At 43.1% G+C, this 24,322-nt stretch overlaps 1 protein-coding gene across 7 annotated transcripts in view; it reads left to right on the forward strand.

The window, feature by feature from the left end:
* Window positions 1–24,322, forward strand: part of DIS3L2 (DIS3 like 3'-5' exoribonuclease 2) — a 327,384-nt gene that overhangs the window by 137,717 nt on the left and 165,345 nt on the right. For all 7 annotated transcript variants that reach the window (XM_019628923.1, XM_019628956.1, XM_019628962.1 and 4 more), the window contains 2 exons: window positions 8,121–8,221; window positions 9,955–10,202. In XM_019628923.1, the coding sequence (XP_019484468.1) occupies window positions 8,121–8,221; window positions 9,955–10,202 (349 nt within the window). The remainder of the gene's footprint in view (window positions 1–8,120; window positions 8,222–9,954; window positions 10,203–24,322) is intronic.

Below are 24,322 nucleotides of genomic sequence, written 5' to 3' on the forward strand. Positions count from 1 at the left end.
ATTCCATTGTAATTTTTTTTAGATTTTCTTTTTTAATTGGGGAATTGGGGGGATGGGAACAGTGCTGGGGAATTGGGGGAAGTGGAACAGACAAGAGGTTGAGCTATTGTTCAGCATCTTAGCTGTGGAGGGCAGTGTCACTGGTCCTCATATGTGGGATCCGAACCGGGGCCCTCTGGCGTCCCAATCCAGCACTTAACCATCGCGCCACTCGGCCGGCCCAAGGCCACATAGTTTTGAATTTAGGTCTTGTGATTCCAGAGCTTATGCTTTTACCTTACTCTATCATACCTATTGGTGTGAGCAGTGTAATTGTAGAGAGAGCTGTTTGTCACTTGGCATCTTCTAAAATTTAAAATCCTTCACTGTGTGCCTATAACGGAATTATAAAAATTTCGGCAACCCTCCCATCCTCATTGAAACCCACCACTCTTTCTTCCAGATCTTTCTGGAAGCAATGATCTTTCTTCCACATCTCTTCATACTATGGGGGGAAGAATTTGGATTTGGAGTCAAACTGGGTTCTAACACCCCCTCCGCTAACCTTCTTCTTGGATGAACCCTGGGATAACTTACTTTACCTTTTTGAACTGCTGATTGCTCAGAATAGTAATACTCCCCTCATGGGGTTGCTAAGAAAAATAAATGTGAGAGTACCTGTCCCTTCTCCCCATCCCTGTGCTTCTGCCTTAATGTAACATTGGGCCCTGTCGGGGGAGCCTCCTTATTGTCTTCCTGCACATTCGCCTTTGCGCCCGTTCTCACCCCTGCCACTGCTCCCTGACTAAGCTCTACATTGCCACCTGAGAAATAGTTCTAAAACAGGAATCCTAGGGACTTTCTGTTAATAATAACGGTGGGCTGTTATTCAGACACACACCCTCCCACTGAAACAACTAAAAATATTTGGATTAAAAACAACAACACCTTTCTTTTTAAAGTATCAAAGAGTTGACAGGTATTATCAGGTTAAAACTGGAGTGGAGAATCCAGGTGACAGTGCAGATTTGACCAGTGGTTACAGGGGTCACAATGCCCAGACTCCACTTGAGGGTTGGGGCAGATCTGAAACATACCAGCTGTTACACGGAATCGCAGCCCAGATTTAAGCTGACTGGGACAAGCAAGAATCTCAAGTCTTTGAATAGGTTTAAAGGCTGGTAGTGCCTCCAGGTATCTGGCAAAATCTAGTGGAAATTCTTTCAGAAGGAAAATTTCTTCAACCTAGGCCTAAAATTATTCAGCGACAAGCACATGAATATAACCAGGTACCCAAGGAAACCATACTCCAAGGGCAAGAACCATCAGCAGCCACAAAGAGCAGAGATAGCCCTTCATAAATGTCATCAGATATTAGAATCACTGCCATCTATTAAAAAACTGTGTTTAAAAAATAAAAGATAAGCTTGAAGATATCTGCAGAGAACTGTTAAATGTGACAGATAACAAATTGAAAAAGGAATGAAATAAAACTTATAGAAATAAGCATAACTAATAAAATAAAAAACTCAGTGGATGAGGAAAAGTGTGGATTCGAATTTAAAGAAGAAAACTTCAATGTATGGATTTAACAGAAGATTGCATAAAGCTGAAGAGGAAACTAACAAACTGGAAGACAGTAAGAAAAAATTATCCATAGTATGGAGAGACAAATAGAAATTGCAGAGGGAGAGGGTAAGAGACCTAGAGAATAAAGTGAGAAAGTCTAAGTTTAATTAATCCTAGGAGATGAGAGAAGATTTTCTATAACAGCTGAGATACCAAACCACAGACTTTTTTTTTTTAATTGGGGAATTGGGGAAGGGGAACAGCCAAGTTGTTGTCCTTCAGTCTTAGTTGTGGAGGGCGCAGCTAGCTCAGCTCCAAGTCCAGTCGCCATCTGGCTGCCCGTCGGCAGCTTGTGGCAGCTCAGCTCAAAGTGCCGTGTTCAATCTTAGTTGTGGGTGGGCACAGCCTACCATCCCATGTGGGAGTCGAACCAGCAGCCTTGTTGTTAGGAGCACGTGCTCTTACCAGCTGAGCCATCCTGCCATCTGTTGGCAGCTCAGTGACAGCTCAGTTTGGGCGCAACTCACTGACCCATGTGGGAATCAAAACGGCGATGCTATTGCTCAGAGCTCGTGCTCTTAACCAACTGAGCCACTCAGCTGGCCTCCCAAACCACAGACTTAAGGAGACCAGTGAGGGCCAGCCAAGTGGCGCGTTGGTTAAGAGCTGGCTTGGGACGCCAGAGCGCCCCGGTTCGGATCCCACATATGAGGGCCAGTGACACTGCCCTCTACAGCTAAGATGCTGAACAACAGCTCAACCTGGAGCTGGGCTGCCGTGAGTCGCTGGCGCCGGTGTAGGCTGCAGCCCCTGCTGCAGTGGGTTGCCATGGGCTACCGTATGTAGCCAGCAGCCAGCGTGAGCGGCCGCCCAGAAGCCGGCGACTGATCTGCCTCACCTGGGAAGACTGCAGTGATAGTGCCAACTTGGGCCAGTGAAGCAACGTCCTCCACTACTAGACTGAAGAACAAAAGGACAGCAACTTGTCTGTTCCCCTTCCCCCAATTCCCCAATGCTGTTCCCATCCCCCAATTCCTCAATAAAAAAACCTTAAAAAAAAAAAAGACCAGTGATTGCAAGTAGAATTTAAAAAAAAATTTTTTTAAATCTAAACTTAGTAAGATCAAGATGACACTATAGAAAACCAAGCCAAAAGAAAACCTTAAGAATAGCATATGCGCGTCCTCCTTCCTGGAATGCCCCGCCCCCATCCCTCCAGCCAGCCCTCACCCCGCTCCCTCTCAGCCTTCCCGTGTACAGCTCAGGCTTCACTGTCAGACGGGCGCCCTTCTCACTGCCTTCAGGTGCACTGCACCAGCTGTCATCAACACCATGTACTTTCCAATGTTTGCTTTCATCCTTGTCTCATTTCTAGCACATGAGCTCTCTGAGGACAGAGACAGGGTCATTTGCAGTGCCTGGCAATCTGTAGATACTCAGGACCTTCGGTGGGTTAACTACGGCATTTCAGGGGGGCCGTCACCACTTACACAATATCTTGATGTAAGTTTTCATGGCTCTTCTCATGGTTCTTGTTCTGATTTTTTGCGTGTGTGGAGAACAGGCCACCACGGCCAGCACCAGGGTCCCTACATGCGGTCATTGACTGGTTCTGCCTCGTCATTACCCCCATTCCCTTGATGAAACTGGAATAACAATGCCCACTGTACCCATACGAGGAAGTTGTGGTGTGGATCAAATGAAGTGACGTATGTGAGCACAGTCAGTCACAACTCGCTGGCACCACACAGTTTCACTGGCTCCATTTCACAATGAGAGACTTGCCTGGCGGGCGATTTTGTGAAGAAGAGATGTCATGGGTGCCCCCGAGCCTTGGCCCTGGCAGAGCTGGATGTGGGGTCCATCACTCTGTCTGGCAGACTTGCAGCATACCAAACGACTATAACATGAGCATTATCTGCCCTGTGACGACTCGTGGTGTCATTTCTACATGTCACTGGAATGAGGGGCCCATGAAATAAGTTTTCCTGCTTGATTGATTTTGAGAGCTAGGGAGGGAAATTTATTTATTTAAAAAATTGCAGTTTTCATTGAGTTCTTATTGGAAATTGGAAATTTTTCTAGCCCTTCATTCAGAGATGGAAAACGCTTACTTGTAGATTCATCAGAGTTTGTCACTCTTTTAATTGGATAGATTGAAACACGTTTTGCCCAATTCCTTTTTTTTTCACATTGTTCCCACTTAGCATCATAATCTCGTCATCTGAAAACCTTTTGATGTGTTTGTAATAGACTTGTCAGTCTATTGTTTATGTACATGAAGGCCAAACTAGGATCATTGTTTTTTTTGGTTTTTTTTACAAAAACAAGGTGTTGGGTTTGCACTTGATATATGTAAGTGGGAATGTCATTTTATTTTTTAAATGTTTAAAATAGATGTTTTAGATAATCTGTAGAAAAAGGTTAGACTCTCACTGGACTTTTCTTCCTAGAGTGTGTCGTGGGGGGAATATAATGAACTGTCACTTATATGAGTAGTGTATCTAGTTTTCAGAAAATTCTCTCTTTTAGATGAAGCAGTGGTAATCACTGCTTTCTAGAATTTCTTAAACTAAAAGGGACCACAGAATGCCCCTGGTGTGGCAACACTGAGGGCTGGGAGGGCGCAGCAGCTCTGTCCTTGAGCACTGCCAGCAGCTCTGCCCAGCCTAGGAGTTTCATCATGGAATCATTGCTCTGTCGCAGTATTCTTCCTGATGTTCAGATTCATCTTAATTCAGATTCTGATTGTGTCTCGCTTGGACTGCGACCCCAGCTTCCTCAATCTCTGCTACTGTTGCCTCCCCACTCCAGAGCGCTACCAAATTCATGGCCTTAAAACATGTGTGTCCCTTGCTTTTGTAACACTTTATAGGATAGTGTCCAAGCTTGTCGGTTTCATCACCTGGACCTGTGTGTCAGAAAGCATGTTCTGCTGAGAATGGCACCAAGTCCTAAAATACCAATGGCTTAAACAAGGAAGACGTTTATGTCTCTCTCACGTAAAAAAGGCCAGAGGAAGGCAGGCCAGGGCTTGTAGGAGAGCTCTAGTCTTCAGCCCAGTTCTGTGTTCTGCTCTGCACAGAGAAAGCTCCCTTGTCCTTTGGCCTCCAGGACCAGAATGAGTACGTACTTGAGAAGCAGCCATCACTTCCACATTCTAGCCAGCAGGAAGGAAGAAAGAGGGAAGGCCTGTCTTCTGTCCTTTAAAGACACTTCCTGGAAGCCACTTACAACACTTTAGCCTGCATCTTATTGGCTAAAATTAGACGTATAGGCCATGCTTAGTTTCAAGAAGGCTGAGGAATATAGTCTGTTAGCTAAAAATTGGAGTTCTTATTACCAGGAAAGAAGAGAATAGATAATGCGGTAGTAACTAGTCTCTGCCACAAGACCTGTCCCACCTCTCTGCAAGCCTTGTTCCTCTCCCCATCCGGCCCCTTCCCACCCATCACTTGTGTCCTCAATCTGTTAGTACTACAATCAATCTCCTACTAGCCCTTTACGATGTCAGGCCCTTTCTCAACTCTGGGCCTTTGCGTGGTGCTCGCCTTTTCCTGAACCACCTTTTAACTTCCTTGTCACTCTTTAAATTATCTGTACATCCTTCAAGCCCCAGGTCACTTCCTCAGTGAACTTTTCTTCCTTAACAGTGACAGCGACAGCACAGTCCTTCGTACTCGAGCATGTAGCAGCTTCCTAAACTTAGTAGTTGAACAGACTTGGGTTTGAACTCCTCTCTGCAGCTTGGGCTTGAAAGAATTAATATGGACGCTCTCAGCATGAAACTATTTGAAGCCACAGCCCAGATCTCTCTTTTTGAGTTCCAGACCTTCCTGTTGAACTGCTTCCCAACATTATCACCTGAAGGTTTCGCAGGCGGCCTCTCACCTGGAACCAGCTCCGAAATACAACTCCTGATTTTCACTGTCTCAGCCTTTCCTGTGCCGGTTATGGTGCCTCCTCCATCAGCCTTGCTGCTGATGCTGGAAAGCTGGAAATAGCCCTTACTTCTCATACTAATAACCCTAAACTCTCATGTCTAATTACCACCAAGGTCTATTTGTTGAACTCCAAAATAGGTCTTCAATTGATCCTTTTAGCTGCACCTCCAGTGCCTGCACTGTCCTCTCATGTCTGGACTCCTGCAGTAGCTCTTAGCTGGTATAAGCCTGCGCTGAGCTCATCTGGCGCAATGTAACTTCCGTGCACAAAATCCTGAGCCAGCTTCCCATTGCTAGAAGGCCCCACCTGACTTGCCTCCTGTCTACCTTTCACTCTCGTCTCTCGTCATGCCCATTCTTGCCCACTGTGCTCCAGCCACGTGATCTTCTTTCTGTTCCTCGATTGTGCCAGGAACTTTCCACCTCCGCCCCTTCCCTGGTGCCATTCCCCGCCCACTTGTCCCCTTCTTCACTCCTACACACACCATCCTCACGTCTCAGCCTAAATGTCACTTCCACACAGGGCCTGTCCTCTTTTTCTTAAGGGATCGTTCTTTCCTTCCTAGCATGGATCACAATTGATAACTTTATGTTTATTGATTGTTTATTGACTGTCACTCCCGCATTAAGATAGATGTTCCCTAAGGGCTGGGATCGTATTTCTTTTATTCACTGCTGAATCCTCAAGCCCAGTAAATACACATGGAATAAGTGAATAAATAAATGATCGTGATTAAACAATGCATAGATTCTCTCATTAAATTGGCACCTTTATGTTCAGTGTGGTGAGGTGTAGTTGTGGGAACCTATTAAGGTGATTCACCTTTCTAACCTGGCATTGTGTTTCTTCACACTTCTTGAACATATCTATGATGATCACCCCCAGGGCTGTAAACTGAGTTTGATTTGTTAGTTCAACTCCAAAACACACCTTTGTCTGAACAAAGCCTTATTTCTGCCAGGATAGCCTTATAACGTAGACCCTGAGAAGGTAATGTTAAGGTGTGGTATCTGAAAATCATGATTGAGCCCACTGCCATGGCTCGCCCTCTTTCTTTGGATAGAACCTGGCATCTTCTTTGGAACTGAAGACTTGCTTGTTGTTGGGATAGAATTTACAGCAACGGTCAGAAGATGGAGCCATCAGTGACTATCACAGAAAGCTGTGTGCCCAAGATTTGGGCTGCCTTGGAAAAACCCTCAGTACCCTGTAATGACTGCCAGCTCTTGAAACCGAAAACTCAGAGATCAGTTATCTGGGTAGAGGGTACTTGTTCATGGTCATTCCAGTGTCCTAACCTTTCCTGAATTACCTTGTTCTGCAGAACACACCGGCAGATATGTTATAGAACAGATCAACAACTTGGGTGGTTCGTTTTCTCCCTGAGAATAAGAGATGTTGTTCTGGAAGCATCCATGGTTTGGGAATCCTGGACTATGGTCTAAAATAAAAGATGAACTTGGATGATGTCCCTCTTTTACTGCTGGACAGGGTGATCAACAGTGGGAAAGTTTTCATCTGTTTTTTCTTTTTGGAAAACAACGCAAATTCTCTCTGTGGGCACTATGGTGGGTACATTTCAGCACAGATAGAAAAGCAAACAGTTGATCATTCTTAAGCCCCAGGAGGTCAGCTCATGTCAGCGTTGCCAGAGGACGCCCAGAGTGGTGACAATGGGCTTTCAGCTGAGCCTTTGCTAAGAGGCTGCTGGCCCTGAAAAAGGTTGATTGATTTACTTTGGCCTGGTCATGTCTAAATGATAAGCACATATCTCTCTTAGCTCATTGGATGTGTCCCACGAGAGTTGGTCGTGACCCCTAGAATCAAGAAACCCTAGTATAGTTAGTTGGCTAAGAATATTTTGTGGTGTGAGGGAAATCTAAGGTAAGAAAATACAAAATACTACATGTTCAAAAGTGTGTAATTTGCTGCTTTTGTTCTTGAGTGGTTTTAATGCTTCAGGTACAGAGCCTGACTCTCTTTATTGGGGAGATGTGGTTTCAGTTTCTTGGGTGAATGTGCTTTTTATAAGTTTTTTAAGAAAGGAAATTAACATTAAAAGACTTTAAGTATTTGATATAATGTCACTAAGAAAAGCCAGGAAAGTCAGGGTTGGCATATTTATTTATTTATTTATTTAATAAATATAATCTATTTCCCACTATTTTGTTTGTTATGGCTGGCACCAAAGTACTTTTACAAGTTAACATTTATTTTTATTTTTTTTTTATTTCAGCAGATGTGCATAATAAATTAACCTATCTCTATTCTGCATTATGAGCAGGGGCAGTATTTAATGTCTAGTTTTTGGCATTTTGACACATGGGCCATTTAGTTTAATTTAACATAGTTTATGCTGTGCACCTTTGTGACACTTATTATCTGAATAACAATAACTAGGTAAAATGTGACCTGCAGAGTGTGAGTGTTAATACGAGTTGGTGATGTGATTGACCTTAGCCAAGTCCCCTAACCACTGTGGGCCTGGGTTCCCATTTCCATAAAATGAGTAGTTTGGGATAAATGGTATCCAAGAATCTTTGTAGCGCTGAATTTAAAAACGCCATGAGCCTGTATTCCTAATAGATATGCATCAACAGATTCCTTCTGTTTTCTCTTTAATTTAGGAAAAGAGAAAGCCAGTGCATCAGCTACAAAAGACAAGAGCACCTCTGTGGCAGCGGACATAAGAGCTTTACCAGAGAAGTCGCTGCAACGATCAGCAAAGGTCATTGCCTTCAGATTTCCTTCATTTGTTCAGATGGCTGTCACCTGAGCTCCCTGGCACAGGTCTCATGCGATTGATTCACTTAGGATTGTAGTTGGTTAGTGAATCAGAAACGTTATTGGAAGCAGGGTATCATAAAAAGTGAATCTTTTTAGAACTTTAAACACATACACATATATTCATTTCCCTGCCTTTGGATGAAGGCCAAAGCCTTTTCTTTGTATATGGGTGTGGTTATTGAAGTTCTGCATTATCTTTTTCTGTTTAAACCACACTCGCAATGTGATATTTATGATTTCCAGTTTGGGTTAATTAAAGCGAGTGAGAATTTAGGTCCTGGTGAAGCAGTATGAGTGTAGACTCCTAGAGTTTTATTCAAGCTTTTTTACTGCAGTGTTTTTTTATTTTTGGCATGCCCGTATCTAATTCAAAAGTAACCTTTTGAAAAGTCTTTTTCAATTTTTCTGAAGATTTAATTTAGCTATCATAGAAACAAAACAATTGCTTTTATATCCTGCTTTTGTTGTTCTGCATAATTCCATTTACTTTTTAATTATGTGGGCTAGTGGCATATTCAGATATGGGATCAAACACAGCTGACTGCACCTAAACTGCTCGTGGTGGGAGGAGCAGTGCCCGGGCAAAGCATGAGGTGACATAATGGCACGAGGCTCCCTCTGCCAGAGGCCTCGGCCACATGTTTAACCTGGGAGTGCAGTATTCTACTCACTAACAAGTTGCTGAGGACAGCGGCTCCTGCATGGTGACAAAAGGAATTTCTGCATTACATTGCGTATCTGTTGCGCCCATTGCCCTTCCAGTTATCTGGATCTGTATTTTAGGAAGCTTTTGAATACTTACCATATGCCAGGCAGCATGCTGCCTATGGGAGATTGTACCGAATGGAGAGCCTGTGTGCTAGATCTGGCTCACACACTTGTGTTTTGTTTGACTTGTGTAGTATTTTCAAATTTTGACTTGGTAGCTGACATTAAAAAAATGGGAATGTTCACATAAAAAAACTAGACTTCTGGCTTCTCTTGATAAAACAAAACGTCCGACAACACTCGGCCACGTTCTTCAATGACTTTAGCGAGAGCTGAGTAGAGGCAGCCCTCTGGGGCTGGAACTTGTGTTCTGTCATTGGCTACTGCCCTCCAACGGTGCCCTCTCTCTGGCTGGTGTTTTGATTTTTTTGATACTTTCTTAATGAATTCAAACTAAAATTACCAGGCAAAACAGCACTTGTATGTGAAACTTAGGCTGTGGTCAAGTCATTTCTGTGACGACGTATGACTCACAAGTAACGTCGAGCTGCTTTATACACTTTTCATCTGTCAGTTGCTTAAGTAAGAAGCGAGGGCTCCTGGTTCAGACAAATAGCACAGACTCCTTTCTCCTTGCTCTTCCCCCCACTAAGTACAACTATAAACCCCGGAAAATAACAAGCGACAACCGAAGGAGAATTCTGAAAGGTGAAAAGAGGAAGGCAAGCTATTACAGTCAGAGCCTCCAGGCCTGGAGGAAGAATGCAGCAGCAGGGGCCTCACCCCCACCCCCAACAGCAAAAATACAGATTACTTAGTCACCGAGCTCCATAGAGAGGCCCTGCATTCTGACCGAGGAAAAGTGCTGGACCCAGCGAGTTGACCAAACAGCATCCTGCTGACTTCTCCCAGCTGTTACCCTGTCCTGTGGATAAACAGCCCTGACTCTGTCTTTGGTGTTTGCAGGTGGTTTACATCGTGGAGAAAAAGCATTCCCGAGCAGCGACGGGCTTCCTCAAACTCCTGGCTGATAAGAACAGCGAGCTGTTCAGAAAATACGCGCTGTTTTCGCCCTCGGACCACCGAGTGCCTAGAATATACGTGCCTCTCAAGGACTGTCCCCAGGACTTTGTGACCCGGCCTAAAGATTACGCCAACACGCTGTTCATCTGCCGCATCGTGGACTGGAAGGAGGACAGCAGCTTTGCCCTGGGGTAGGTGGTCTCAGGGGAAGCACAGACTCAGACAGAGCCTGGGGGAGAGGGCCTCTAGTAAACTTCCTCTTTGTATATTTTAATTATTATTTCTTTATTAAAGCATGGGCACTTGGCATATTTTCGTCCTGGCTTTTAAGAAATTGCTGTTATCTACCACCTCAACTGGTTGGTTATCTGTAGGTTCCTTGAATCGCTAGGCATTCACCTTCTTTGTTTTTTGACATAAAATATAAGCATTCTGAGCCTCTACTTATTTCCTGTTATGTCACAAGTCCCATTTGTACTTGTGAACTGCAAAGAATTCATCTCATCAAACAATCAGACCCCTCCTTTCAGACACTAGTTTTAAAATATACAAAATTCCAGGCATAGTCAGGGGACCCCAGCCTCCCATGTTTTAAATATGAAAATGAAGGTACGTTTGAATAATGTTCTCTTTTTGGTACTGATCTTCAGAGGTTTCACTTCTGGCATTAAAAACCAAATTACCCAACAGTCATCAGGAAAAGGGTACCATGTTTTTGTGGAAGCTGTCAGAAACCAATCTTACTTTAATATAGGTTATATATTCACAGAGCATCCTGGATAGCCGCTTTATTTTGATCCGAAGAAACTGCTCCACCCAGCTGTTTGATCAAATGCTGTGTTTATTTTCTTCTTACAATTGGTATTCACATTGAAAGAAAAGCAGTACTGTTTTAGCTAAATCTTTAGCTCTTTATTATTGATGGTGTCTGGTTTATGCTTCACAGGAAATGAAAATAAAGGCACAAGCTAGAAAACAGTTTGTCCTGACACTTTTAGTCCAGTTTGGTGACTTGCTTGTTGCAAGTCATCTAACGTGTACAGGATGGAGCCCCCTGGGAATGTGCTATGGATGTGAGTGCCAGCACTGAACGGACGGCTACAGTGTGCTGCTTTTATCAGGGGTCTTCTATGCTTAGCGTCTTATGCCTAGTGAAGTGCCAGATTGGATCTGCACTGAAGAAACAGTGTCCTGAGCCCCTCTCTCAGTGACATGGCGATGGGGGTGATTTACAGGATCTCAGAGCCACTCAGGAGCACATGCACTTTCTTTTTGATTCTCAAGTGGTGTGACTGCAGTGTCATCATTTTTAAGCCTAACTCATTATCCAGAAATGACGTCAACCCCTTGAGCCCTCAGTAGTCCTCAGAGGCCCACCAGTTTCTCACCATTAACTCCCACGGCCCGATAAGGGCTGTGCCACCTGGCCTCTGTTGATTGTGCCCACCACAGTCTGCTTGGCAGTGGAAAGGGAAGACTTTCACATCACAGCAGGAAATCCAGCCTTGTCTTTTATCTGCCTTTCTGCCGTGTCCCATTGTGTACACTCGATGGGACTACTTCCTTAGCTTCCAACTTGTCCGGGTGGAGTCAGGAAGCCTGCAGGATGTGAGGCTGTCTTATTGCTCGAGTGCCCTTTGTTACAGCTGAGCCATTACAGCTGAGGGGCAGTAGACTTGGGGGGGGGGCTGGGGGGGGTGGTTATCAGTTTGTGAGGGGTGTAAATGTCTAATCCTCATGTCATTTTGTACACCTGAAACTAATATAAAAAAATTAAATTTAATTTAAAAAAAAGAACTCTTGTGGGTAAAGTCCAATCATAATTGGAAAAGGAGCCAGGCCTTTGAAGCAGCAGGGACATTTGCTGAATCTACAGAAAGAATATTTAAACAGAATAACATATATTAATCATACACTTTTCAAAGTAAAAAAATTTGAGGATTCTAGTATTTAGATAGAAAACTGTGCTAACCTTTTCTCTACCTTCTTTCTATAAAGTCATTCAAAATGACCTTTTATGGAAATATGCCTTTTAAAATCTTTGTGAAAAAGGGAAAATTTGTCTTAAGAAAGAAAATGTAACAGGTTTTCACGATGAGGTCCTGTGATGACGTCTGTCTGTCTCATGAGAGGTGCAGGCTGCAGCTGTTTGGCGTGGTGGCGGTCGCCTTGCCGTTTGGTTCTGGCTATCAGTTACTGATCTTAGGAACTGAGGTCACTGTTTCCCAGTCAGCACATGCTGTGCCGTGACAGCCTGGGGTTTTTCTCTCATCTCTACCAGGAGCTCATGTGAAGGTAGTGCTTGCTGTGGGTATGAATGTGTGTGGTTGACTTCCGCAGAAACTATGCCTTAAATCTGATGTTAGCCAAAAAGGCTTTCTTCCTGCCCCTACACCCTACCCTTAAAAGTATCAGACATCTTCTATCTAATTGCTACTCATTCAAGTCCAAAGTCATTTACTTGTTCTGTTTGCGAGACGTGTTGATCAACTATGTGTGAGTCACTGTGAGAAACAGAAAGGTAAACAAGCGTTGGCATCACACCTTCCCTTAACCGTGCTGACCGGTCCAGCCAGCACGTGGTGTCTTTCTCCACCTCCTTGTGCACGCGAGCTTCTGCAGTATTCTGCTTCTCTCTCCTCAGTAGCCACCTGCCTGCTCCAAAGTGGCACCGCTAGTCCTGTGCAGCACATACTGAGGTCTAGATCACAGTGCAGAATTTCTAGGGTAGGAAATCTGATTGGTCTAGCTTGAGACAGTTATTCGTCCAAGGTCCCACAATCCACTGCCCAATTAGCAGGGACTGTGGGACGCCAGTCTCTGGGAAGGGTGTGGATAAAGCAGACGGATTGAATGGCCTGTCTTTCTGAGCTCCAACTCTAGTACGAACCAGAATGTTGGAAGTTCTTCCATAGGAACAAAACAGTTTTCTGGAAGTTTAGAGGAGGTACATGAAGGGGGAAATCCGGGATTCTTTCTTGGAAAATGGAAGCCCCTGTGCTAAAAGATCACTCTGACAGAGTCCAGAGTGGGTGGGAAGGGACGAGACTGGAGGCAGGCGGTCATCATGGGCTATTGCATAAGAGGAGGTGGGAGAACCTGAAGTAACTGAAGGTGTTGCAGCGAAGGAAACAAAGGGAATGAAAAGATCCAGGGGAGATGAAGAAGGGCGGCTCTCCCAGGCGAGCTGACGATTAGAAATGGGGCGTGAAGGAGAGGGACAGAATCTTGGGTGACCTTTCAGGCTGCCGACTGGGTGACTGGGTAGGTGGTGGTGGCATTTACCCACGATTCTCTGAGAGCAAACTCAGCCCCTTCCGTTCCCTTCATTCACGCCTCATTGGTTGCCGTTTCCCAAGCTGAGTGGTTTGTTCATAGCGCCAGACTTTTGCACACTACACTTCCTTTCCCAGCAGTGGCTTTCTCCTCTCCTCAGAGTTTGCTTAGTGAAATACCCAACTTTGAAACTTAGTTGTCCACTTGAAAAATGTTCCCTGACTCCGAGTCCTCCTTCCTGGGTGCTCCCATAGTTTCTAATAATACCATTATTGTGGCTCTTCCCTGTTTCTGCTGTAATTGCTTATATGAGCTGTTTCCTTGGCCATGAGCTCCTTTAGGAAAAGGGTGCTCAGTGAACGCTTGCTGGCTGGTCATACGGGTAGATGAAATGATTTGATGGCCCCAGGGTCTTCAGCCAGGTTGACCAAGAGGATATTGCACCATAAATTAAGTTAGAAAATACAGGAGAAGGCGTTTGGAACAGAATGTGATGAGAACCAAGGTTCTATGATTTCACAGTCAGCACTTGATAGCAACATACAGTCAGTATATAAACTCAGGTGGAGAACCCCAAATTTAGACTCTTTAACAAAAGGATTAAATGTACACATTAATAAAATTTCTAATTTTAGTAGCTTTGGAAGGGGCCTTAAGGAGGCCATCAATGTTGGTGTACCCTTTGGTGTAAGCATTGCTCCTCTGGCACCCCCAGTGGCACTTTGGTGCCTCCACTTAAGGGGAACCCTAAGATTGTTGCAGTGCTGGAAACCTCCAGTTGTTAGAAAGTTGTTTTTCATCTTATTAGAATTGTCATGAGAGTTTTCAGTTGATCCTTGTTCACCTCTGTGCATCACACCTACCACGTTTTCATTAATCTTAGTCTGTAATGTTACCAAAAACCCCAAGGTAATCTGTTCTTAGGGAACCCTTGCTTTTAGGGATCACTGCCTTTTGTTATGCATCACAACATACTGAGTACTTTTAATATTTAGTACTGGACTCTCGTGTCCAGGATATTGGAAAAGCCACATTGACTTCCTCGCTGGAATGAGTTATAATTATGTAATCAGATTTACAGTTTTAAGAACTTTCCAACCCTCTTAAATCATCTTTCCCTTTAGAAACTCTTGCAGTGGAATTCATGCCTATATTTCCTGAGACTTTTCTGAAATCTACTACAGTCCCAGCCTTCCCTTTCAGGAGGTCATGAGCATGGAGGTATCAGGGTCACTTTCTCTTAGATTTGTCATGGTTTCTTTTTCCTGAATACTTAAGGGAAAGTATTACAGCAGCTACTGTGAGGAACATAATAGTGTTTCTTGGCAACACTGAAGACTAGCTGGATACACAATGCGAATTGACCTAGAGCAAATTGACACATATTATTTTCTGTAGCAAACTTTGATAGCTTTAAGGGAAGAAGGGGAGGGAAAATGGATAAGCCAAGGCTTGTATTGCAGGGTGTGAAATTTGGGGTTGAACACAGCCTTGTCTAGGCTTAATGGGAGGCTGCGTGAATGAGAACTAGAGAGTGGCTTGCAGTACTGCTCGCTGTAATGAGCGAGGACAGCAGGCTCCATTGGAGAGAGTGACTAGATGGGGTGAAAGGCGAGGAAGGGAAGTTCTGACTGATGATACGGGAGGTGGAGGAGGACGTGGTTGGTGGCGGGCAGGGAGTCTGTTCTGGTATTGTCATCCCCCAGCTTTGTTCCTACCCATAAGGTGTCAGTTATTAGATCATCAGAAATATTTCTTGACTGACGGAAGCAAATACTTTTACTATTCTATTCAGCTTTGGTAGATACTGAATTTCTTATGAATTGGGAGGTGGTCACTAAACATTAAGTTGCATTTAGTAGGAAAATGAAAGAGGAACTAGTTTGGTAGCAAAAGCAAACAGGAGAAATTAGTTTGTTTCGTCGTGGCATAGCCTACAGGATTAGCAATGGAAAAATATAATAGCTGTGTCCAGTGTTTCCCACTGTGCAAAAGGAGTGTTTCAGCTTTTCAAGAGTATGCTCCTTATCTGAAGACTCTGAGGAAGAGGCTGAGTTATGTAATCCTGTGAACTTGAATTACCAAACTCAGACTTTATAAGTCCTTCCCAGGGGGCAAATCAGGCTGAGGAAGGGGCTCCTTATTGTGACAGTTGGGCTCCACCTGCTGGTCCAGAGGGATTAGCTTGGAAAAAGCTATGTCTTCCAACATGGAGAGCATCCTGGTCTAAGCCCAGTGAGAGCACAGAGAGCACAGGAGAAGGGGCCCGATCCAGGCTCTGGTTGCCAACTGCTTTTCCTTGGACGGTGTGCAGTCATTAACACGTCTTTCGTGATCGTCAGCTTCCTCCACAATATTAAAGTATTAGAGAACTTTATAGCCATCAGCTTCTCTTATATCCTGAAATGCTCTCAGCCTCCTTTTTCTCTCCCTTCACATCCACAGGAAGCTCTTCATCCCCAAGCTTCAGGTCTTCTCCTAAAACCACTCAGTGTTGTGGGGCCTTGCTTCCTGCCCACGTGCCGTCACCTGTTTCAGTGATCCGCCCACGCTTGCCCTAAAGCCCTCCTTCCTTATTTGCTGCCTTTCTGCTCTGTCATAACACTGAGCCAGGAAAAGGGGAAATAGCATGTTCTGTCCTCCTGATTATAAAAAATAGTATGTAGGGCCGGCCAAGTGGCGCATTGGTTGAGAGCTGGCTTGGGACGCCAGAGGGCCCCGGTTCGGATCCCACATATGAGGGCCAGTGACATTATCCTTCACAGCTAAGATGCTGAACAACAGCTCGACCTGGAGCTTGGCTGCCGTGAGTCGCCGGTGATGGCGTAGGCTGCAGCCCCTGCTGCAGTGGGTTGCCATGGGCTACCGTGTGTAGCCAGCAGCCAGCGTGAGCGGCCAGCAGCCACAGTGAGCGGCCGTCCAGAAGCCGGCGACTGATCTGCCTCACCTGGGAAGAGCGCAATGATGGTGCCAGCTTGGGCCAGTGAAGCAACGTCCTCCACAACTAGACTGAAGAACAAAAGGACCGCAACTTGTCTGTTCCCCTTCCCCCAATTCCTCAGCGCTGTTCCCATCCCCCAATTCCCCCAATAAAAATCTTAAAAAAAAAAAAAAAGTATGTAAAATATACAGCTAAAGACATTGTGCGTTTCCACACTTTGTTTTCACTGTGTGTTGTCGCTGAAGCTCTGGGCCCTCATAGCAGATGTGTGTGTGTTCTCCATCCACTTGCACGTTTGCAGCCATCTGATATCATGGTATCTGTTTGCATGGAGTTTTCAACGTGGACCGATACGCATGAGTGCATTTATTTAAGAGTGATGATGACAGTGATAATCACTACAAGAATGCATGAATGTCTTGCTGTGTATAGCCTAGTTTCAAGGCTAAAACTTTCTAGGAATATGTGGTAGAGAATGGATGAATGGCTTAGAACACTAGTGTTGACTGTTAATTGTTCCTTTTTTTTTATTTTTTTATTTTTTTAAGGCAAATAGTCCAATTTGAAGGACTTTCTTGTATCTGTAACTGGTCCCTTCTCTCATTAAGCTTTTTACTTGTACATCACCCAGAATAGTGGACCTAATGCTGATTTATAGAGAATGTTCTCACACACACACACACACACACACACACACACACACACACACTCACACACAGTCCCCACCTATGAACTGTAGAAAGTTGGGAAAGTTGTTTCAGCACCATCCTGATTAACTTTACAGTTGGACTCAGCTGTGGCGTCATTGATGCTGAATGGCAACAGTAGTTGCAGAGGAACGCTGGTGACTGAGAAAATTCGAGGTGGTGATGATTATAAATTATTCTTAAGGAGGAAAGCCTTCTATATCACAAGTATTTTTTATTGCAATATCAAAGAAAAAAATTTTTTATTTTTTTCCAAATACATACATGTTATGTATTTATTATTAAAATTATTTAAAATATACTATAGAAAGTGAAAAATTCCCATAATTTCACCCCCCTGAAATAATCACTATTAAGAGTTTTGGTATATATTTGTCTAAAATGTTGTTATAGAAATATTTATTAACATTAATTGCACAGTACACAGATAATATATGTAACACATATATAATTTTTGAATTCTGATAGTAAAACCAATCTACGAACTCACCACCCAGATTAAGAAGTATGTCACGATACTGTTGGAGTTCCCTGTGTATTCCTTTCTGTCCTAGCCCCTAAATTTTTCCTGAGAGGTAACCAGTGTCTCAAACATACTAATTGCAATGTGCTTTTCTTTTTAATTTACCCACGTTTATATCCCTAAAAGTGTTTGTTTTGCTTGTTTTTGAACCTTATAAAAAATACCATGCTACATATATTCTTCTGTGACTTTCTTTTTCATTCAATATTATGTTTCTAAGATATATCTGTACATTTCATTGATTTAAACTCATAATATTTCCATTTCCTGAAATATACTGTACTTTATTTATCTAGCAATTGATATTTTGTTTGAACTGAGGTTTCTGCTATTATAAACAATGCTTTTACAAATATTCCAGTGATTACTAACTAAAGTTTCTCTAGACTCAAGAGTAGAATTACTGTATCACACATACAGAAGTGTGATAAAAAAATACAGTGAATGTTTAAATTAAAAAATAAATTTATTACAGTCAATGATGCATTGCCATTGATCCCCCTCAAAATACTCCCCTTCACTTTGAACACACTTATCCCACCGTTCTTTCCATTTTTTGAAGCAGTTCTGGAAGTCCTTTTGCATGAATATCTTTATTCATGAAAATAATAGTGATTCAATGTCCTGAATCAATTCAAAACGTTTACCTTTCATGGTCAATTTGACTTTGGGGAAGACCGAGAAGTCGCACGGTGCCAGGTCTGGTGAATAAGGTGGATGAGGATGCACTGTAATGTTTTTATTTTGACAGACATTGCCACACCAGAAGCGATGTGTGACACGGAGCTTTTCTGTTGTGGCCAGAAAATACGGTGAATGCTGCTGCTGAGTAGCCATCCAACGGAAAGGCAGGGATCTTCAATATGGGAAGTGGCACATCGAACCTTAGTAACAGTGTGTGACAAGTTTCAACTTGCTGGGTATATAGTCAGTTGGGTGTGAGCTACAGTTGCGAGAAGGTGTGTTTTAAAGTGTGCCATAAATCATCCTCCATCATGACAACACTGTGTCACACATCACTTCTGGTACGGCAATTTCTGTCAAATAAAAACATTACGGTGTGTCCTCATCCCCCTTATTTATCAGATATGGCACCAGGTGACTTCTGGTTCTTCCCCAAAGTCAAAATGATTCAGGACACGGAGGCAGCCATGACAGCGCAACTAAAGGCACTCATGAAAGAGGACTTTCAGAACTGCTTCAGAAAGTGGCAAGAACGATGGGTTAAGTGTGTCCGAAGTGAGGGGAAGTATTTTGAGGGGGATTAATGACAATGTGTCTTTTACTGTAGTAAATTTTTTTTACTTAAACATTCACCATATTGTTTGATCACACCTCGTATATGCATGTTTAAACTTACAACCTAATGACAAACTATTTTCTGAAGTGACTGTACACAGTTTTAGTCCTACTAGCAATGTATGAGTTTCCATTGTTTCACATTTTTATCAACATTTGCTGTTGTTAGACTCTTCTTTGCCAATTAAGTGGTTATAAAATGGTATCTCATTGTGATTTTAATTTATATTTTATTATTAATGAGATTAAGCATCTTTTCATATATTTATAGTCATTATGTTTACTCTTCTAGAAAATGTCTTAGTGTCTTTACTCATTTTTTTTCACAGTTAATTTTTTGTTTAGATAATTTAGATTTACAGAAGTTGCAGAAATGGTACAGAGAGTTCCTGTATACAATTTACCCAGCTTCTTCTTATGTTAACATTTTACATTACCATCGAATATTTATCAAATCTAAGAAATTAACCTTAGTACAATACTATTAAATGAAGTGTATGACTTATTCAGATCTGATCGGGTTTTCCACTAATATCATTTTTCTGTTTGAGAATCTGGTCCAGGAGCCTACATGTAGTTAGTTGTCATGTCATTATAGTTTTTTTCAATTTCTGACAATTTCTCAGCCTTGTCTTTCATGACCTTGATACTTTTGAAGAATACTGGTCAGTGATTTCGTAGAAAGTTTCTCAGTTTGGCTTTCTCTAATATTTTATCGTGAGATTATACATTATTGGGAAGGATACCACAGAGGTGATGTGCATTATATCAGAGGGTATGTGTATCAGTGTGTATTCCTGTTGATGTTAACCTTGATCACTTGGCTATGCTGGTGTCTTCCAGAACTTCTAACTTACTACTTTTCCCTTGTAATTACTATACTATATTTTTTGGGAAGATTTTTTTTTTTTAAAGATTTTTATTGGGGAATTGGGGGGATGGGAACAGTGCTGGGGAATTGGGGGACGGGGAACAGACAAGTTGCTGTCGTTTTGTTCTTCAGTCTAGTTGTGGAGGACGTTGCTTCACTGGCCCAAGTTGGCACCATCATTGCGCTCTTCCTGGGCGAGGCAGATCAGTCGCCGGCTTCTGGACGGCCGCTCACTGCGGCTGCTGGCCGCTCACGCTGGCTGCTGGCTACACACGGTAGCCCATGGCAACCCACTGCCACAGGGGCTGCAGCCTACGCCGTCACCGGTGACTCACGGCAGCCCAGCTCCAGGTTGAGCTGTTGTTCAGCATCTTAGCTGTGGAGGGCAGTGTCACTGGCCCTCATATGTGGGATCCGAACCGGGGCCCTCCGGCATCCCAAGCCAGTTCCCAATCATCGTGCTACTCGGCCGGCCCTGGGAAGATTTTTTTTAAACATTTTCTTTTAAAACTTTAACTTTATTGGAGAACAGTGTGTTTTTCTCAGGACCCATTAGCTCCAAGTCAAGTTGTTGTCCTTCTGTCTTAGTTGTGGAGGGCACAGCTCAGCTCCAAGTTCAGTTGCCGTTTTCAATCTAGTTGTGGGGTGGCGCAGCCCACCATCCCATGCAGGAGTCGAACTGGCAACGTTCTTGTTAAGCGCACACGCTCTAATCAACTGAGCCACCTGACCGCCCCTGGGAAGATTTTTTGAGACTATACAATTACTCTGTTTCTGGTTAAACTTTCACCCACTCATTTTAGAATTCATTTTTAATTGGGCTGTTTGTCATTTGATTTTTTTGGAGTTAAAACTTTTCTAGAAAGTAATCTTTTTAGCAGTTACTATGTGGAAAATACTTATTTACTATGCACTTGGATCTTTGCTTTGAGCTCTTCCCTTGTAGTAGTGATATTTTCATCATTTTTTGAGTTCTTGTGAATATTTTCGGTCAAGCTAGTCATTTTTTTGACCACATAACTTACAGAGTATGTTTTATCCTTCTGCCATTTCTTTTGCTTGTTCTTTTCTTCCATTTATTTTTATTTTTTAAAATAGAATACCTGGGATGGCTCCCCTCTACTCCCCCATCTTTAAATAATGAGTTCTTCCTGGATTTTAGTATTTAAAAGTTGGATATTATAAAATGCCTTTTGTGCAAATGTTTAGGCCCTTTTCCACTTAGGTACAGCAGTAGTTGCTGGCCACTTCAGTCTCACCACGTAAGAGTAGCATGGCCACTGCGTTTTACGTCAGCCTCACGAAGACTGTCAGTGAGATTCCCACCACATGTTAGAATGTGTTTCTTTTCATATTAATCTAATTCTCTAATAACTTCTATATTATCTACCTCCAAGAAACTATCTGTGCTGAGTATATGTATGGTTAATTATTTTATGTGATTTTGAATACTGTAGGTTAGAATCATGTAAAATTGTGTTTTATAGGTAAAAAATGGTCAGATATATTAGCAGTTTCATGTCTCAACGTAATAAATGATTAACCTCTTTGTATTAATATTGCCATTCTTGAATCCTTACTTCTGAGTAATCACTCAACTGGCTTGAATTGCAGATGTTGTTTTAGGAAGGAAGTGGGTAGCATATTTTTTGCCTCATTTTATCAGTCATCTTGCAGTCTTAGTTTCCAATTCAGAGGCGTCACAACATTTGTCCCCAAAGGTACTAAAACCCCTCAGCTGTGGAGGTGAGTATTATTGTGAGTGGGTCTTAAGTGTGATATTGAAAGGCCCAACTCCTCCCTTGCAGTCTTGGTTCCCAGCCCATGTGCACAGCTCTAGGATACTGAGAGTGTCCTTATACCTGGAGGATAGTACTCCAGCCTCATACGGTGTTGCCTCCTGATTTAGTCCGTCAGTACACTAGTATACCATTCTAATCAGTGAATTCATTGGGCTTTGCTACTTCTTGTAAACAAGGTGAAATGTTGAACGTGATAACAATAGCTCAAAAGGTATTTGGTAAATCTGTGGATTGTGGTGTTTATACAAGCAGATTGGGTAGAACAAATGAAGGTAGTAAACGCTAACCCAGCATTAGTGTTTCTTTAAATGGAGAGAGGTTATTGCCCTCTCTATCACATAAGAGCTCAGCGAACTCAGCCTGCTGTCAAGTAGTTGCTGGGTCCTCCAGCCGTGGTTCTGATTCAGAGGCGCAGAGTTGGTGGCTTCTGCGGGCAAACTGGAGTCCTGCCAGGGCGGTAGCCAGGTCATCATTCGTGGAGCACATTTCCTGCTACCATGTACTTTGTTCCTATGCCCATTGAGCAAGCGCTGCAGTGGCTGGGGAAGGAGTCGGTTGACATTCTCAGGGCAGATCGTCCTGCCTCACAGTGGAAGTATTTTGCTGACCATTCTCACGGCACAGAAATAGTCATACTCTGGGCTCATTTCAATAGGCCCATTTCATCCACATGTCTCTTCCTCAGATGTCCTTGTCACCAGTCCCCCAGTCTTTCTTCTTTCGGGTCCTTATCCACCTGGCTAAACTTGTAGCCACTGCCCATCAGGCCATCTTCCCTCTGCCAAGGTAGACCCTCTGTACATAGCTCTAAGTTCGGCCCTCAGGGAGGAAGTTTCTACTCTGCTGTCTTTTCAGAGACCACCCCTTAGAATGGATATAATGCTATCAGTCTACTTATGACTTGTGACAGTGGAAGATGACCTGGGACCAGGCACCCAAGAGTCTCAGAACTTTCTGCATCTTCCTGTATAATATCTTACGTATAATGCCTTGGTTTGCGAGCATAATTTGTCCTGGAAACAAACTACTCGTATTGCAAGACATCGCTCGTTTACCATGTTAAAGTGTATTAGAAGTGTTTGCTCATCTTGTGGAACACTCGCAAACCAAGTTACTTGCAATCTAAGGTTTACCTGTATACATGTGTATATATGGTTGGGTTCTCTAAGTCTTACTCTTTCTGATTAGAATCCTTACTTTCCCCGTAAGAGACTTAGTGAGACCCTGAATTCTATGATGTAGTGATTTATCACCCTATGAATGTTTTTTCCATCTTAGCCTGGCAGCTGTAAGAGATTCACAATATCTTTTTGATATACATAGGAAGTCCCTGAATTTCCCTGTTAGCCTGAAATCAAGAATTTTGAGGTTGAGCATGTAATTGTTTGTTTCCACCCCTTTTTCAGGTTTTCCACGTCTCTTTACTGTTTCTGTGAGCTGTTCGATATCTTTCCAATAAACTCTTTTTCCAACCAGAGTTAGTTTCTTGTGCTTGCTTGCAACTAAGGGCCCAGACAGTTAAAGACATTGGTATTAGAGATGGATGCAGACAACAGAATCTCAGGAACCTATGAGAATAATGAATGGCTTAGGTGGTTGGAGGTAACTCAGCTCCCATTCACTTTCAAAATGCTCATGGCCTTCAAATTTCAAAGGCAGTTACAGCGGATTCCCCAAACCCTCAGTGAGAACTTCATTTTATTGAACACAGGTAATAATGTAGTCATTTGGAAAATTAATGAAACCTGAGTCTGTCTGGATTCTTGGTGTGAACAAGAAAAACCAACTCTGGCTGGAAAAGGAACGTATGAGAAGGATAGGAAGGGCTCACAGAAACAGTTGAATCTTGACCGTCCTGAGAATGTTGTGGGCAGGAACCAAGGCAAATCTGGAGAGGCAAGAACAGGAAGTCCAGCCATCGTCGTTTTTGTTTTTTTTTTTTCTTTTTAGCTGAGCCATCCTGCTACCTGTTGGCAGCTCAGCGGCTGCTCAGCTCAGGCTGGACTCGAACCGCTGTTGCTCAGAGCTCAAACTCTTGAGCGAGCTCTTAGCCATCGTCTTTTTATCAGGATAGTTTGACCGTGATGCCAACGGTTGTTAGCACTGTCCCTATAGGACAGCACTGCCACTGGACCCTGCTCCCACATGGCACTCCTGTCACTAGAAACCACTCTAACCGCCATGAGTGAATCAGAAGCACCTCTATCTTGGTGTTATTCTCTTCACATTCAGCCTTGAGTTGAGGCAGAGTCTTAGCCATATACAGCGTGCTGGTTACTGGTTTTCATGGAGTGAAAGGGTTCTTGTGTAAAGAGAGTCCAGACGTTATGTAGGAGGCTGGCTCACTTCTCCAGTGGGAATTGCAGTCCTTTGGCCCACTTACATGCAATGCGGAAGTCATTCTTTCCAATTTGTGTGCCTTTCCTTTCTTTTTCTTGCTTCATGGCACCCCACTCGAACCTCCAATATCACATTTAATAGTACTGGTGAGAGTGAGCACCCTGTCTTCTCCCTCATCCGGAGGGAAGCATTTAGTCTTTCACCATTAAGTTTAGTGTCACCTGTAGGATTTTCATAGAGGCTGTTCATCAAGTTGAAGATCTCCCTGTTCATTTGCTGAGAGTTTTGATCATGAATGGATGTTGAATTTTGTCAAATGCTTTTTCTGCATCCATTGAAAGGATTTTTTGTGTTGTTCACTGTGTGCTAATATAATGAATTATATTGATTTTTAAAAAATGGTTATTGTTTCAACCAATTCTGTTGGGATGATTTGGGGTTTTTTTAAAGATTTTTATTGGGGAATTGGGGGATGGGAACAGCGCTGGGGAATTGGGGAAGAGGAACAGACAAGTTGCTGTCATTTTGTTCTTCAGTCTAGTTGTGGAGGAC

This window comes from Hipposideros armiger, unplaced genomic scaffold (assembly GCF_001890085.2).
Source record: "Hipposideros armiger isolate ML-2016 unplaced genomic scaffold, ASM189008v1 scaffold_17, whole genome shotgun sequence".
Lineage (NCBI taxonomy): Eukaryota > Metazoa > Chordata > Mammalia > Chiroptera > Hipposideridae > Hipposideros > Hipposideros armiger.